Genomic DNA, 15,228 nt, shown 5'->3' with positions numbered 1-15,228 from the left:
TGTTTTTTGTCCCTTTATTGATGCTTTAGATTTCCCCCCCACCAAGCTTCGATGAGGAGTCCTTACGTATGTCTGTATTTATCAGCATAGTCACTTATTTTTCCAGCACTTAAAAGTATTTCCCTGTATACTTCAAGGAGTTTTCCCTCAAGCAGATGGCTTGCATGTACATCTGTTGACAAATTCTGAATAAATGAGAACCTAAATGTTGGGTGGTTCCCTGTATTTAAGATATGAATTGGATATGATTCAAATGTAAAAATTACAAACAAGCTTTAAGTATTCAAATGTTTAATCTACTGCTTTATTGCTAATCTTTTTTCTTCAGTCAGGTGGTTAGGGCAGATAAGAAGTTGACTGTGATATTTAATAGGCTGTGCAAATTCTTTTAACCAAGTTCTTACGTCTTGTTTAATGTTTACAAAAGCCAACCTGAGTGACCTTGAAATCAGTGGAAATATTACTCTAGGAGCAGTATTAGCCTTCTTTTTTTCCCCCTTCAGTCATCTGATTGGTGATTCCATGTTGGTGTGTACACAAAAGTGAAAGGGGGCAGGGGATAATTATGTAATGGATTTTCATTATATAGTGAACATTTTTCTCCATATCCTCATCCTTTTGTATCTTGCACATTGAGCAACCATGTTTGTTTTTCTTTAGAATTCACAAGTTAATTCTGGGTATGGGAACTCCATGTCATTGTCAGCATCTTTCCACATTAAATTCTACAGTATACTTTTGAAATAGTTGCTATTGAGTTTGGCAGCAGTGAAGCAGAGCTATAACAAAGGGCACATCTTGTCTCTGCTGTATATATAAAGGTTATGGTTTGTCCATACTGTATTCTTAAACTATATTATGCTTGTTGTAATACTCCTTTGCATGTCTTTGCAGTTTTATTAATCCTGAAAGATTAAACACAGCATAAAATTAAGACATGAAGTACTTAATAATAAGCATGGCAGAGGGAAATACTGTATTTGTGTTAAAAATCTTGCTTATCTAAAACATTACCAAGCAATAATAATGCAGAACAATTGTGATGACTGCCCACAATTACACTGCAGGACTAATAAAATATAACAAAGCTTTCACTTTTAAATTTAATAACTTTTTACAGGAGAACTCATGGCCTTTGTGGTGTTGTTGCAGTTTGATTTCAAGATTAATTGGGAAATGCCTTATGCTATGATTGATTAATTCTTGCTAGTAGATTACCTTGCTCCTAGGTAACAGTGTTTGTGTTAGAGATTTATCTTGTCTTCAGAGCTTTCAAGCAAATATTGTTAAGTATTTGTCTCTTTATAGGTTGGAAATTACAAGCGGACAGTAAAACGAATTGATGATGGTCACAGACTTTGCAATGACCTTATGAACTGTATTCATGAACGGGCACGAATAGAGAAGGTCTATGCTCAGCAGCTTACAGAATGGGCAAAAAGGTGGAAACAGCTTGTGGAAAAAGGTAATACACTCTGATTTTGAACTCTGAAAACTTTCTCAAATTGAAGACATGTTTCTATATATCTTTGTTTTGGTAAGTACAAAATAGAAATTTTGTAGTTTTTTGCCTACAATGGAGCCTTTGCAAAAGACTCAGTAATTTAAGAAATGATCAAGCTTTTTGTAATGAAAAACAAACAAAACCCTGCTCCTTTGCTAGTTTGCTTGTAACTGAAGCAGATGAATCTTGCCTCTGGTGTTGAGATATCCAAATAGACTCAGTTCTAGAGAAAAGACTGTTTGACAAGTGTATCTGAATAATAAGGGGGCAGTGGTTATGGGAGAAAGACTAGTAATAAAAGAGCTAGACATTGCTCTAATGGAAGGCTAATCTGATACTCTTTTAAAATATTCTGAAATATTTTGTCCTTTCCTGGTTATCCACCATTGAAAAATAAGTAAGTTGAGAAACTGAAGGCAGCTCAAAGAGGAGCTAATAGGTGGAATACTGAGAATCATGGTACAGGGAGAAAGAGGCCAGAATAAATGATTATTATTTCTTCTGGTGTAAAATAACTTTAATATTTTAAGTTTATCTGAAAACAAACTGTTCCTTTTTCTAGGTTTGCGTCAATATTGCTGTTTACAAGTGAATATAAGTAAATAGCTTCAGGTAGTTGGAAATATAAGTTGGAAATATAAGTTCCATGTGGGTGATGGTTACTGAGAATGACACTTTCTGTTGTGTTTAGGCCCACAGTATGGAACAGTAGAAAGGGCTTGGTGTGCTTTTATGTCAGAAGCTGAAAAAGTGAGTGAACTACATCTAGAAGTAAAAGGTTCACTGATGAATGAAGACTTTGAAAAAATCAAGAACTGGCAGAAGGAAGCCTTTCATAAGCAAATGATGGGAGGATTTAAGGAAACCAAAGAAGCAGAAGATGGATTTAGGAAAGCTCAGAAACCCTGGGCAAAAAAGCTGAAAGAGGTACAGCAGTAGATTATGTATTAGATATCCTGTGTTACAATATATTAATGTCTCGAATCTCTATAAGGGAGTAAACTCCCTATTCTCTCTGCTGGACCCTCCTTTCTCAAAAAGATCTCTTGCTTTCTGTCCTCTTCTGAAAATAAGTATTTTTCTCTTGATCTCTACTAATCTTGATGACTTGAGTGAAAATCTGCAAAAAGTGGAATTTAAGCTATCGTTTTAACAATGTCTGATTTTGTGCATTTGAAAGTTAAGAATTGCTCAAAGAAATGAGCAGGGAGAAAATGTGGTTTTTTCCCTGTCATGTAACATTATTCTTAAATAACAGGTTTGTAGAAGAAGGGGAGCAGGAGAACATGGGCATGAGGAAAAAGTGTTCTCTTGGGGACTTCCTGTAAACCTTTCTTGAGTCTGTTCGACGCTTCTCTAAGCTGTATGAGTGTCATTTCTTGTATGGTGAGAGAATGCTGATTTGTAAGTACTACAATAATTTCCTACTTTGTAGGTGGAAGCTGCAAAGAAAGCATACCATGCAGCCTGCAAGGAGGAGAAACTGGCTGTATCCAGAGAAACAAACAGCAAAGCTGATCCAGCACTAAATCCTGAACAACTTAAGAAATTACAAGACAAAGTGGAGAGAAGCAAACAAGATGTACTAAAGGTATACTCTATGCTAAGATACTGTTAATATGCAGGGTTTCTAACCTATAGCTCGTGCATATTTAAGCTTTTTTTCTTTCTTACTGTGCTGTGGACTGCAGTGCAGCTCACTTTCAGTTAACAGTCCTATAACAAAATGTAGAGTTTTCTCCAAAGCATGTGTTCTTCTTCAGTGAAGAACAGATAATGTGTTCCCTCTCTTTCATGTAAGTACTTTCAGCAGGGAAGGAAGCAGAATAACACAGCAAACTTCTAGGACTGAGCTCTACTTGTTTAGTTGTGAGGACTGAGTTACGTCTCTTGAGAGGCTGTGAGATAGATGCTTAAAGCTTGCTGACAACATCTAAACTCGTAGCCATTCTTGACTGCAGAATGTATTTTTTTAAGAAAGTAAACTGACATAATCCATTTAAATAAAAATAAATACAATTGTGGAAATGCCATTCTGTTGCCCAGTTTGGTTTATTTCTTTAGCGGGCTGCTCTCAAAAGGCTTTCCTAGTGTGACTTTCTTCAAAGACATGTTTTCCCTGTGAGGATGCTGTTCTGTGATCTGAAAGACTGATGTTACATTGAGTGGGATATTTCAGTTCCTGTCTCTGGACTACTTCTGTAATTGAGTGTTAGAGTCTGAGGTTCTATCTGTTAACTGAGCTGAGAGGGTATGCAGTTTATGTTTATGGGCATGTATACAATGTTTGTTTTTTGGTCATAACTCAAAGTTGACTATGTAAATTACTGAAGGGGAAAAGACAACACTTCAAAATTATTTGGAGATCATTAAATAAGGCACCTGTAACTTAAAAGACTGCCTGCTCTGATTTACTCTGTGGCTTCTTTGATTTTAATCTTTAATATTATTAAACATGAAAGTTTGTCATGGTTTATGTTAAAAAGCCAGAGGAGAGGCTTAGAACTTTATTGTAACTGTTCTGCAATTCTATTAGATAACTCTCATCGTAACCTAACACAGGTACAGCGCTCATGAAAAAAGACTGCGATTTGGGAATTTCTGGTCTAAATCCTGGCCATAACTACATTGATAAGTCTGTTATGTAGGGTAGTAATAAAATATATTGCTAATTTTTTGTTTTCCACCTCCAGACAAAAGAAAAGTATGAAAAATCACTGAAAGAATTAGATAATGCCACTCCTCAATATATGGAAAACATGGAGCAGGTATTTGAACAGTGCCAACAGTTTGAGGAAAAACGCTTACGTTTCTTTCGAGAAGTGTTACTGGAAGTTCAAAAACACCTTGACTTGTCGAATGTTGCAAGGTAAAACTGTGTAAGACTTCAAACTTAATGCTTGATACTTTTAGAGAAAAGTAATCCATACTTCAAGTAGATCAGAGTTTGGTATCTGATTTGTTTCTAATGTATTTCTTCAATTTGTTTAAAGTGTAACTGAAAGAGCTTAATTCTTTGTTTTGTCTAAGATCATATCAGCATCTATCCCTAACATTTGCTAGATATTTTTAACATAGTGTTAAATGAACCAAGAAACCCTCATTCTTTTTGTATTTTTATAGTCAAATGTGTCCCAACTAGAAGGGATTCAGAGCTTGCAATCAACAAAATGCTAGGTCAAAGGCTAGAAAAGGAGGATTTTAGTGTCTTACGTGTCTTGAATGTTTATTGGAGAACAAGCTAGTGTAGGACAGCATGAACTTCATAGCATAAACATCTATTGTTAAAATATGAGAGCTCAGTCTAAAGGAATTACCTTAACTAGGGGATAAATGTTAAAGATGATTGGTTGTGACTGATGCCGAACTGTTGTCCATCTTAATTTTAAAGTCTGCTTTTTATACTTTACATAGCATATAGAAAGCATGTCTTGCATTTCTTTCTGCATGGACTTTCCTCACTATATTCCAAGAAATCTAAACTTCTGCTAGGGAACTCAAAGCTCATTCAGCTGATTTTGTCAGGCCATGTGGCACGTCATCAACTGCTACAGGCCATTTTGATACTAAGCTACTTCAGTATGTCAGCAAGACAGTGTTTATAAAGTTTTTGTTTTCTCTTGCATTTGGGAAGACTGGAATACTTGCAGCAAATACTGTACCACAAGTGGAATTTTGCATGCCACTTGTAACAGCAGAAATTCATGTGCACTCTGGTGCTTCAGTTAAGAGGAGAAAAGTGTGCTCCTGGCTGGCAGCTCATTTCTGTTCTCTCTTCTGCTAGTGACAGAACTCTAATGGTAATACAACAAGTGCAATTAAGGAGGTCATCAAGGTAACCTAGGGCAAGAAGAATCTGCTTTGGCTTGAACCCTGATCAGTGTTTCAAATTGACTTGCTATGCAGTCACACCAATGTTAGTGCTGGCATAAGTGAAGCAGGTGACACAGGGGCAAGAAGAAATACAGAGGAATTAATAGGTAAGGGCAAGATCACTTATTGTAGCATCATTACAATTTTGGGCTGCCTCAAAGTTCTTATGAAACCACTGTGGAAGACAGGTTCTTTTTACTATCAGAGTAGGTAGTTAAAATTGCTGCCGATTTAAATTCAGTTTAATCAGCTTGAAAGAAACTACAGAACAGGAAAAAGAAGAGAAATAGTTGACTTAAAGGGCAAGGTTGGGGGTAAACTACAGAAGATGACAAATTGCTTTTAAGATACTTAGGAGGTTCAGGATTTGGTGTCTTATGGTATATTAATAAGGTACAAACAAATAAATGAACTGTTAGGAAAAAGCTAGGGAGAAAGCAACTGTAACTGTGTATCTATTTGCTTATCTCTGCCTCTTTGAACACACAGAGATGAAGTGTAGAAAAAAATGCCTATAAGGAGTGATTTCTAACTTGAGACTAATCATGCTGAAGAACACAGTCCCGAAAATAGCCCTGCCCTGTTTTCTACAGATGTAGACCTCCAGTTTATTGTTGATTTAACTGATGGCTAGTGAGTGATCCAAAATTATTCCCTTTTTCAAAAGACATGCCTTTCTATTGCTTAAATACATTCAAAGAACCACTGATGTAGAAAAAAAAAATCCATACCACATACATGTGGTCAAGTAATATACAGAAATTGAGAAATTTGAAGTATAACCTGAGAAAGTTTGACTCCTTGACAATGTAGCACCAGTGAATTCTAGTTCTAAATTGTGTGTGACTTGGTCTGGCAGGGTTTTCCCAAATTCACTCTAGCTTGGATAGAGACTAGCAGTTCTGTGTCTTATTTTAAGCTTTGTGGCTGGTGTGTTAAGATCTCTTTGTACTCCAAGTTCCATATTGCACCATATTGAGGTTTTTTTGTGTAAAACAATTTTATTTGTAGTCACAGGCTACAGAGCGAATACATCATGTGCATGGTCTAGGATCAGTAATATCTGTAATATGACTTCATTTACATTTGTGAGAACTCAGTGAAAAAGAATTCGAGATAAGTACTGAAGTTCTTTTTTGTAGTATTTGATATTTTGTATAAATACTGCAGTTAGTAAAATCATGGAGTACCTAAAACAATAAAAGCAGTTGGCAGATATTACATCTGCATAGGGAAATGTTTAACCCATTTAATTCTGCTTCAGGTTTGAGATTTTTACTTTTATAATGACTTAGTTCTCATTTGATTAAGACAGGAGTTTTCACAGAATACTATGGACTTCTCACAAAAGAGTTTCTACTGTCTTGTAGGCAAGCTTTTAAATTCAGGAAACTTCAAGATTGGCATTCAGAAATCTAAATACATTCCTATGTAAATCCTGCATTTAATGACAGCCAATTAAGTTACTTTACACAAGAGTCATAATTTTAAAATCTGACAAATAAAGATTTAATGTTTTCGTGAACCTTTAGCACACTTATGTGTTGGACTGCTCTTCCTTTTTTACAGGCATTTAATAGGTCTGCCAGAGTGTTAAAAAGTCTGTCTTGCTGTAGGATTTTCAATACTGTTGTGAACTTTGATTTATATTTTTTTTAATCTAACTAGGTGATTTGCCATGTTTCTAAATGTTACATTAAATTTGAAGACAAATTTGTTTTGCAGTTACAAAAATATCTACCGTGAGCTGGAACAGAATATCAAAACAGCAGATGCTGTTGAAGACTTGCGGTGGTTTAGAGCGAATCAAGGTCCAGGCATGTCAATGAATTGGCCTCAGTTCGAGGTAAGGTCACAGTACTTAAAACCTAGATTTGTTTTGTCTATTTTTTATTCTTCTTTTTTGGTCATCTACCTTTCTGGAGTAACTCTTAAAGTCAGGTTTCTAGCAGTGAGTTTTTGTTTTTATGAGTCATAGTAGTTTTCTTCTCTTGATTTTCATTGGGTTCTCCTCGTTCCCCAACTTTTGGGGGTGATTATATCAGGCACTTATTTAACCAGAAAAACAAAAGCATGGTATTGGGTTTGGTGGTTTTTTTAAGCTAAAGGCATTACTGAAGTCATTTGTAAGCCATGGTTTAGTTGATACACTTCTGACATCTGTATACGTTATCCTGTATGTTTTACTTCTCCCCTTTGGTGTCAGACTTCAATCTGAATCTCCTTGCTATTAGCAGATAATTATAGTGTAGACAGCAAAGACTTTGAAAAAGTTTGAACTAAATACTTCAGTCAGCCCTAAAAATTGGTATTTATAAAACTTAACAAGTGTTTTCAATACTGTTACATGAAGAAAGTTCTGTCTTTAACCAGTTAGTAATTTGGTTGTTGAATGCCATGTTCAAAAGAAAGTAGTTTGGTTTTTTTTCAACATAGCTTATAAGAAACAAGTACCAAAATGTATCAGTGAAGATCATGCCATCAGAGTATCAAATGGCAGGAATTTAGTTTGTCAGACCAGAATCATGGGTCTAGTTAAAATAATTTCTAGGCATTAAATTAATGGAGTGGAAGCATCAGCTCTGGAGTGTTCACTATTCCCTTATTAACCATAATGGAAAATACCACTTGTCTTTAAAATATGAGTAACTTCAGATTAGAAGGGTTGAGGAAGAAAACTAAAAAATAATACTGCAGAATTTCTTTGCCTGAAACACTGAAATACAGTTACTTCTGTGTGGGGAAATTACCATCATTTTTCATAAGCATTATAATTAACAGATTAAATACTGTTGTTACTATTTTTCTAATCAAGTGTTTTCTCATTTACATGCTACAAGGATGACGTAAGTAAAAAAAATCACGCTCAAATGAATATGAAATTGCATTATAAACTGCTCATATGCATAGGTCAGTGGTCTTTAAACTACAGTAACTCAAAAATCCAATATATGTGTGTACAAAGTTAAAATAATTAGGTATCTCTGAGAAGTTGGCCAGAAATCACTTGAGTGACTGACTGTGCTACATGTATACACCAGTAGGAAAAGCAACTCACAAAATCTTCATTTCCTATTAAAAATATTTATCTCAAATACTATCTTCTGTGTAGCAAACTATCTCCTGACATTTTTTTTACTTTTAAGTCTTTTGAGATGAAACATGTCTCAGCATAGGATATTTGCTTGCGTGCAGGTTGTTCTCTGGTTTATATTAGTATGCAGCTTAGTTTGACTTGATAGGTAGAAGTTGTGTTTGTGACGTACATGCCTGTCCGCCTGCCTTCTGAAACCTCTGAATGGTTCAAAACATCAAGGAGGAGATACTTTACAAATGGCATCATGAGTCTTCTCAACAGTTGTGTTGATTTGAGCCTTAACTTTTATGGATGGCTTTTTAGAACAGTAAATTTCACTAAACCTAGAGCGAAGTACCTTAAGGGCTCAAATGTTAGGGACAGGAGAAGTGTTACACAATGAGCTTCTTCATAGGTCATTCATTCTTGGAGCACTTCTTGAGAAGCAAGCCATGTCTTATATTGGATTATAATGTAAGGTTTACCTTTCAAAGCATTGGCATTATTTGAAACAGTGAGCCCTTTGAGTACAACTTGTAAAAAGCTGTGCTGGCCAACTCCTTTGATTTTTTTCCAGTTGTCTGCCAGATATCTGGTATTCTAAGTCTTTTCAGGGTGTTTAGAAGTACAGATAACCTGGGGATTTTGTGAGTAGCACAGATATCTATTTGTATTGCTAGGGTAGTAACTAGATGAGAACTAGAACTGAAACATTTAGAGTAACTTATCTTTTTAAAAATAATTGTACTGCTGTATGTGTAAATATATGTTCCATAACTCAATCTGAAAATTAAATGTGGTAATGACTTGTTCAATTAATTTTCTTAATTGCATTTGCATTCATTTGTAGGAATGGTCTGCAGATCTGAATCGCACTCTCAGTAGAAGAGAAAAGAAGAAGGCTTCTGATGGAGTGACTCTGACTGGTATTAATCAGACAGGAGATCAAGTTTCACAGCCTAACAAACATAGCAGGTATTTTTTTTTCATGCCTAAAAAGACTGATTGGAAAGGATTGTTATCTTCATGTACACTAAGCTCTACAGAATAAAAAAGTCACTGGCCAACCAAATATTAGTTACCTTTGAGCATTTTTAGTGATGTGTTTCTGCAGCTTACAAAATACTTTAGAAATTATTCTCTATTTTCCAGTTCTCTTTCCATTGGGAATTAAAAGAAACCAGACTTCATGAGAAACTGAACTTCCTGTAGTTAATCTGTTGCTATCTTACAATTTCTATAAATGACAATTATACTTTGAAATCATGGCTTGTAAAATGTTTAGTCACTTCAGAATTCCTGATGTGATTAATACAAAACCGTTAACATCAGCTGCTTTAGAAAGGGGTGAAACTGACTAGGAAGACAGCACTACCTTTTATTGCAGGCGGTAAGAAAAAGACATTATGGTCCATGAAGGATATTCTTATTCTGGAGGAATGTATTGTATGTGAGACTTCCCAAACTTTCTTGGGTCTTATGCTACACTTCGTAGACATTTGCTTTTGTGTTTGGTTGGGGTTTTTTTTGGCTGGAGAAGGGGTCTGCTAAGAAAATACTAAGTGGGACGCCAATGACGGTGTTTCACTCTTAAACAGATAGGGTCACCATAATGCTCTTTCTTTTCCAAATTAGCAGTCTTAGTGTCCAGAGTAACACAGTGCAGTCAGTACAATCAAGTTACAATCCATTTGAAGATGAAGAAGATACTGGGAGTACTGTCAGTGAAAAGGAGGACAATAAGATCAAAAAGTTGGTGAAATGTTGTTTTTTTAACTGTTTCCACACTTGCACTTTCTCTGTCCAGGGTTTTCTATTTTTGGTTTCTATAACACTGTGCTGGTCAGTGCATGACGCCCTTTTGAGTGGTTATGTAAGCAACACTGTAACTTAACTTGTTTTTCCTAACAGATGCCATATCTGTTGCCTTGATCTTTGGTTTGAAAGTACCAGGGTTATTTGCAGTTCCTAACAGAACTGCTGTTGCTTTTTTCCTTCCTTTACCAGCCCTATAAAATGTTAAAACTGACGTGTTTTTCTGGTGAAACGGCTTCTGGAGCTTTACTGCTCTGTGTGTTCTCGCTGAATAAATCTGCTTTTATGAACGCTTTCTTTTTATTTAGGACCTTCTCAAACAGCTGCCTGTTGCTTCAGTATGCACACCTAGGGATGTCATACCACTCTCTTAAATGGCATGTGCATGTTCAACAGTGAACTTTCCTTTAAATGATCAAGTTGTTGCAGTATAATGAAGTTTCTTTGGTGGATTGCAACATACGAAAAGTATTGAAAGCTGTTGTAGAGGTGTATAGAAAGTTCTGCAAAGCAATTTAAATGTCTTATACTAAACCAGATAATTCCTCTCATCTACTACCTGCACACGTTTTACCTTTCTAGAGTAAATAATCCCATAGGTTATATACATTTATTGATAGAGAAGTTTCTGGAGTTTGCGGATAGGTTGTCTTTGTTACCTTTTTCTTTTGCCTTTTTCTGACTTTGTAAATGTAGTGCAAGAATGTGTGGGTTTTTTGGTTTTTTGCTTTTTAATAAGGTATTGTCAATTAGCCTCCTATTTTAAGAGCAGAAAAGAATAATTTAAAAATTGTTTTCAGTGTTAGCAGCTATGAAAAAAACCAAAGCTACCCTACAGATTGGTCTGATGAAGAGTCCAACAATCCCTTCTCTTCCACTGATGCAAATGGAGACACCAATCCATTTGACGAAGATACCTCTCCTGCAATGGAGGTGAGAGTACGGGCACTCTATGACTATGAGGGCCAAGAGCAAGATGAGCTCAGCTTTAAAGCTGGTAAGTGTACAGCATTCACTTAAAAGCTCCTCCCCTCCTTTCTCCTTTTGACAAATATTTTATTTTCTGAAGTCACCTGTTTCTCTCGAAATACAACTCTGCTTACAGGATCCTATCTTATACACACACACATACACACACACCCCCAATAGAGCTTCTTAGTATCCCCTGTTTGGAAGCACTGACTTCTAATCTGTTTCAGATGTGTCTGTCTGGGATATTCCTTTCTTTCATCTTGCATTAAACAAAATGAGCTGCAGGATTGATAATCTGATCTCCTTTTCTTAGCTGGTGACAGTAACAGCTGCTGCTTTTAGCTGTCTAGAAATGCCAACCCTGCAAAGTTTATTTTATGAACGGAAAAAACTACAGCAGCTATCTTAAACCAATATCTAATCAACTGATGTTATTTTCTGTTTAAACTGGAAATACCCCTTTTTTGGCCTCCAGTTTCCTACAGTGCAAAGTTTTTAAGGTTGAAAGCTTAGCCATGGGCAGGTAATTTCTTACTCTCTTTCCATCCCCCTGCAGTGTATGTTATGCACAGTAAGTGTTTTCACCTGGTTTTTCATCTTACACAATATTATGGTACACTAACTATACATCTCCCTTCTTAGGATGTTTTATTTCCCTTGAGCTATTTTTGCCTTCTTTTTTTTTTTTTTCCCCCACATTTTACTTCACTGCTATGGGATTTCAGAGAACAGAAGAGAGGTAACTGACAGGAGAAGCCCCAGGCCACAGTATGTTTCCACACATATGAAGTTAGCACAAGGGTATGGTGGCTGCACGCCATGGATGCTGCTGCCTCCAGTTTGTCTGGGCTGGTTCTACCAGCTGTTGTGCACTGCATGAGTGCCTGGGCATCCTACTCAGCCCCCCAAGTAGCAGATTTAGAGTCTCGTAAACTGGCCAGCCTGGAGGTAGCACCCTCTGGTGATGAAAAGTGAAATCTACACCCTGTCCACGCTTTACTACTGTGTTGCCCTGAATTGCACATGAAAAGTTTACTAACCAAGAATTCCAGAACAAAATTGCAGAAGTAGTTTAGCAAAAGCAAACAGAACTTCAGTTTGTGAAAAGGAAGTAGGCATTCTCATTGTTTTTGTCTCTTTTCCTGTTTGCTTGTCATTTAATCCCTTCTCCTGTAATGATTGACTTGGTTGTAGAGGAACAACAGGATTCAGTTGTTTGAGAGAACTTGTGATTCTCCTTCCCTTTCAGCTGGGGTTTGTAAGAAGTACGGTAGTTCTGCACCGCCTGCTATGGGCCATAGATGGCCATTAAAGCTGAAGTTGATGCAGTAAACAAGTCAATGATATAGCTAATCAGTGAACCACTATACTTCCACCCTGCTTATGGAGAAAAGTGCTGCTCAGAACAGTGTATTTCCAGGTCACATTCTAAATGCATTTTGTGTTTTTTAAACCAAAACTCCCACAATTCAGGTGATGGTGCTCCTGTGTTTCACTCACCTCTCTTCATTTTTAGTAGTGAAACTTTATATACCTGACTACTCAAATTAGTAGGCAAGTATTGTAGGCTTCCAGAGTGGAGGAATGGGTTGGTCTGTCCATTTACTTTGCTGAATTGTGCCCTGAGAGAAGGACAGTAGTAACAAAACATCTGGAACTTCCTCTGGAATGCACAGCAATAAAAATATTCTTCATTCTGTAGACTTCAGCTCCTCCTTTTTTCTCAGTAGGGGATGGAAGTATGCTAATCCTCTTGAAATATATGTATTCTGCCTGTGAAGCAACAGGGTGGCATTCCAAGGGTTTATCGTAACAAGCGTTTCAGTGGCCAAAGTATGCAATGTTTATATGCACATGTAATGGTTCAATACAAAGTTAGGTATTCTGTGCTTTAGTACCAGCAGTGTGACTTGCATTAAACTACTTGAACCAAGTGGTTCTTAGTGTGAGGTCTGTAGAAATAAGGTACAGGAAGTATGAACTGTGAGATGTACATAGGCTTAACTTAAAAATAGCTTAATACCTTTGAAGGAAGAGCATTAAAGTATCTTATAACACCGAAGTACGATTGTATCAATTGTAGGAAAGGGATGACATGCTAGACTATGAAACCCCTTACAGAAGCTGAATCATAAAATAACAAGAATCAAATCTATTCATTTTTTAGGCAGAAATATTAGTGTTACTAGGTTTACACTGAACATACAAAAGACTAAGGATAAAAATTCACCGGGTCAAGCAGGAGCCAATTTAAATTGTACTCACTCCCATGCTCTATGTAGACTATACTTAGACTCCTAAGCAGCTGTCAACAGAAGATTAATGCATTTGGCAAGTTGGTATAAAGGTACACAGATATTCTCAGATGGGATTTCCAAGAGTATTCAAAGAATTTGCCTACAAATCTTTAATGACTACTTCTGGGTACATGCTGGAGAATATATGCTCTGCATAGTGTCCACTAAATGTGCTTGAAATACATGAAATTCTTTTTATTAGTGGAATACTTTATATATCTTGTGGGGGTTTTTTTCTTTGCAAACAACTGTGGGAAGCTTCCAAAGAGGAATAATAACTTTGTTTATTCATATCTTATAAGAGGTTTTATAATCGTGCAACAGGATGGGACAAACAATCTACCATGTGTATATCTCACCCTAATATGTCTCTGCCATGGCTGAGAAGAAACAGCTACAGTAAATGTAGACCACACAGTATTGTCAAAATGTGTTATTGTATATGCTGTCTTCATTGCAGTTGTTAGACTTTTTTGTTGTACTGTTGTGCAGATGACACTAAAAGTGGTAATATTTTCATAGACCTCCAAGATCACTGAGATTCCAGGTGCTAGCTGTTAATTCTGGTGCAGCTGCATTGGGGCTCACTGTTAATGCAGTGTGGCTTTTTGATAGTCATTGTTTTAATTCTTTATTAACATACACTTCATAGAAGTGGTGAGACAGCTTAGAATTGTTCCCTCATTCTGCAGCACTAGAAATGCTGGGAAAAATTGTAAAATTTCTCCATAAGCCAAGTACAGTCTGCAGTGCCAGACATTTGTTCATAATGTTCTGTTATTAGTTATGTGGTAAATTTACGATCTAGAAGAGATGAGGCTGTAACCTTTTTTTTATCTAACAGAGGAGCTATAGAAGATGAATATCTTGAAGATTATGAAGCTTGTCCATTTTTACCAAAGAATTTATAGTCCCTTGACTAGTTCATGTTCTCCTAAATGATACCAAGACTCTGTATATTTGTAGCCATTGGGAACTGTATTCAGTGGTTCATACCTTCAAAACGTTATTTCCTATTGCTAACTAGGATGAAATACAAATCAGTTTTATCTGGAGAGATAATTTGACACAAGTTGTACATGAGGAAATTGTTATTCCGTGTGGCCCTTTTTGCCTGGCTGAGGTGGACATTCATTTGCTCGTATCTAGCATCTTGGAATCTGCGGACTCTCTAATGCCGAAGTATTTCTTGAGAATGTTGAAGATTAGATGTCAAAAGGATGTTATGTTATAGTTAATGTGTGTCTGAATGGATAATCAGTGTCATCTTTTGCTGTGTAAGTTAGGAAGCAAATTCTGAGTTACTTTTTCTGGAGCTACAGCTGTACATTGGTTTCCAACAATATAAAGCTAGAGCACTAGAAGGGGAAGTTAAATCTCAATCCTTATATTTCGTATCATAAAAAAGTGAGGAAAGGAGAGAGAGACCTGTAATGAAGTGTAAGATAGAAGATTCTTTTAAATCTTTCTGCATCACAACCTAATAGTGGTATACTGAAAAGTTGCAAGTACAATTCAAGAGAATTTCACTGCCATGTCTTAATTTTTGTAGCATTTTCCTCATGTTCCATAAACATATATATTGACAGTAAGCCTAATGAAACATTTATTTCACTTGCACTGACATTTTGTTGAAGGTCATAAATGTAGGATTATTCTGCTTGTTTAGGGGTAGCTGTATTACCCACAAT

The 15,228-nt window shown here is 36.3% G+C and overlaps 1 protein-coding gene across 3 annotated transcripts in view; it reads left to right on the top strand.

Annotated features, from left to right (window-relative positions):
- Positions 1-15,228, top strand: part of PACSIN2 (protein kinase C and casein kinase substrate in neurons 2) — a 28,539-nt gene that overhangs the window by 11,093 nt on the left and 2,218 nt on the right. Inside the window, exons 2-9 of one of the 3 annotated variants that reach the window (XM_065844792.2) lie at positions 1,309-1,465; positions 2,196-2,431; positions 2,940-3,095; positions 4,198-4,373; positions 7,103-7,223; positions 9,304-9,428; positions 10,092-10,205; positions 11,069-11,265. In XM_065844792.2, the coding sequence (XP_065700864.1) occupies positions 1,309-1,465; positions 2,196-2,431; positions 2,940-3,095; positions 4,198-4,373; positions 7,103-7,223; positions 9,304-9,428; positions 10,092-10,205; positions 11,069-11,265 (1,282 nt within the window). Of the gene's footprint in view, positions 1-1,308; positions 1,466-2,195; positions 2,432-2,939; positions 3,096-4,197; positions 4,374-7,102; positions 7,224-9,303; positions 9,429-10,088; positions 10,206-11,068; positions 11,266-15,228 lie in introns of all 3 variants that reach the window. The other 2 variants (XM_065844783.2, XM_065844802.2) reach the window with 2 other exon arrangements.

The sequence above is a fragment of the Patagioenas fasciata genome, chromosome 1, assembly GCF_037038585.1.
Source record: "Patagioenas fasciata isolate bPatFas1 chromosome 1, bPatFas1.hap1, whole genome shotgun sequence".
Taxonomy (NCBI): Eukaryota; Metazoa; Chordata; class Aves; order Columbiformes; family Columbidae; genus Patagioenas; species Patagioenas fasciata.
This window is presented reverse-complemented; position numbering and strand designations above follow the sequence as displayed.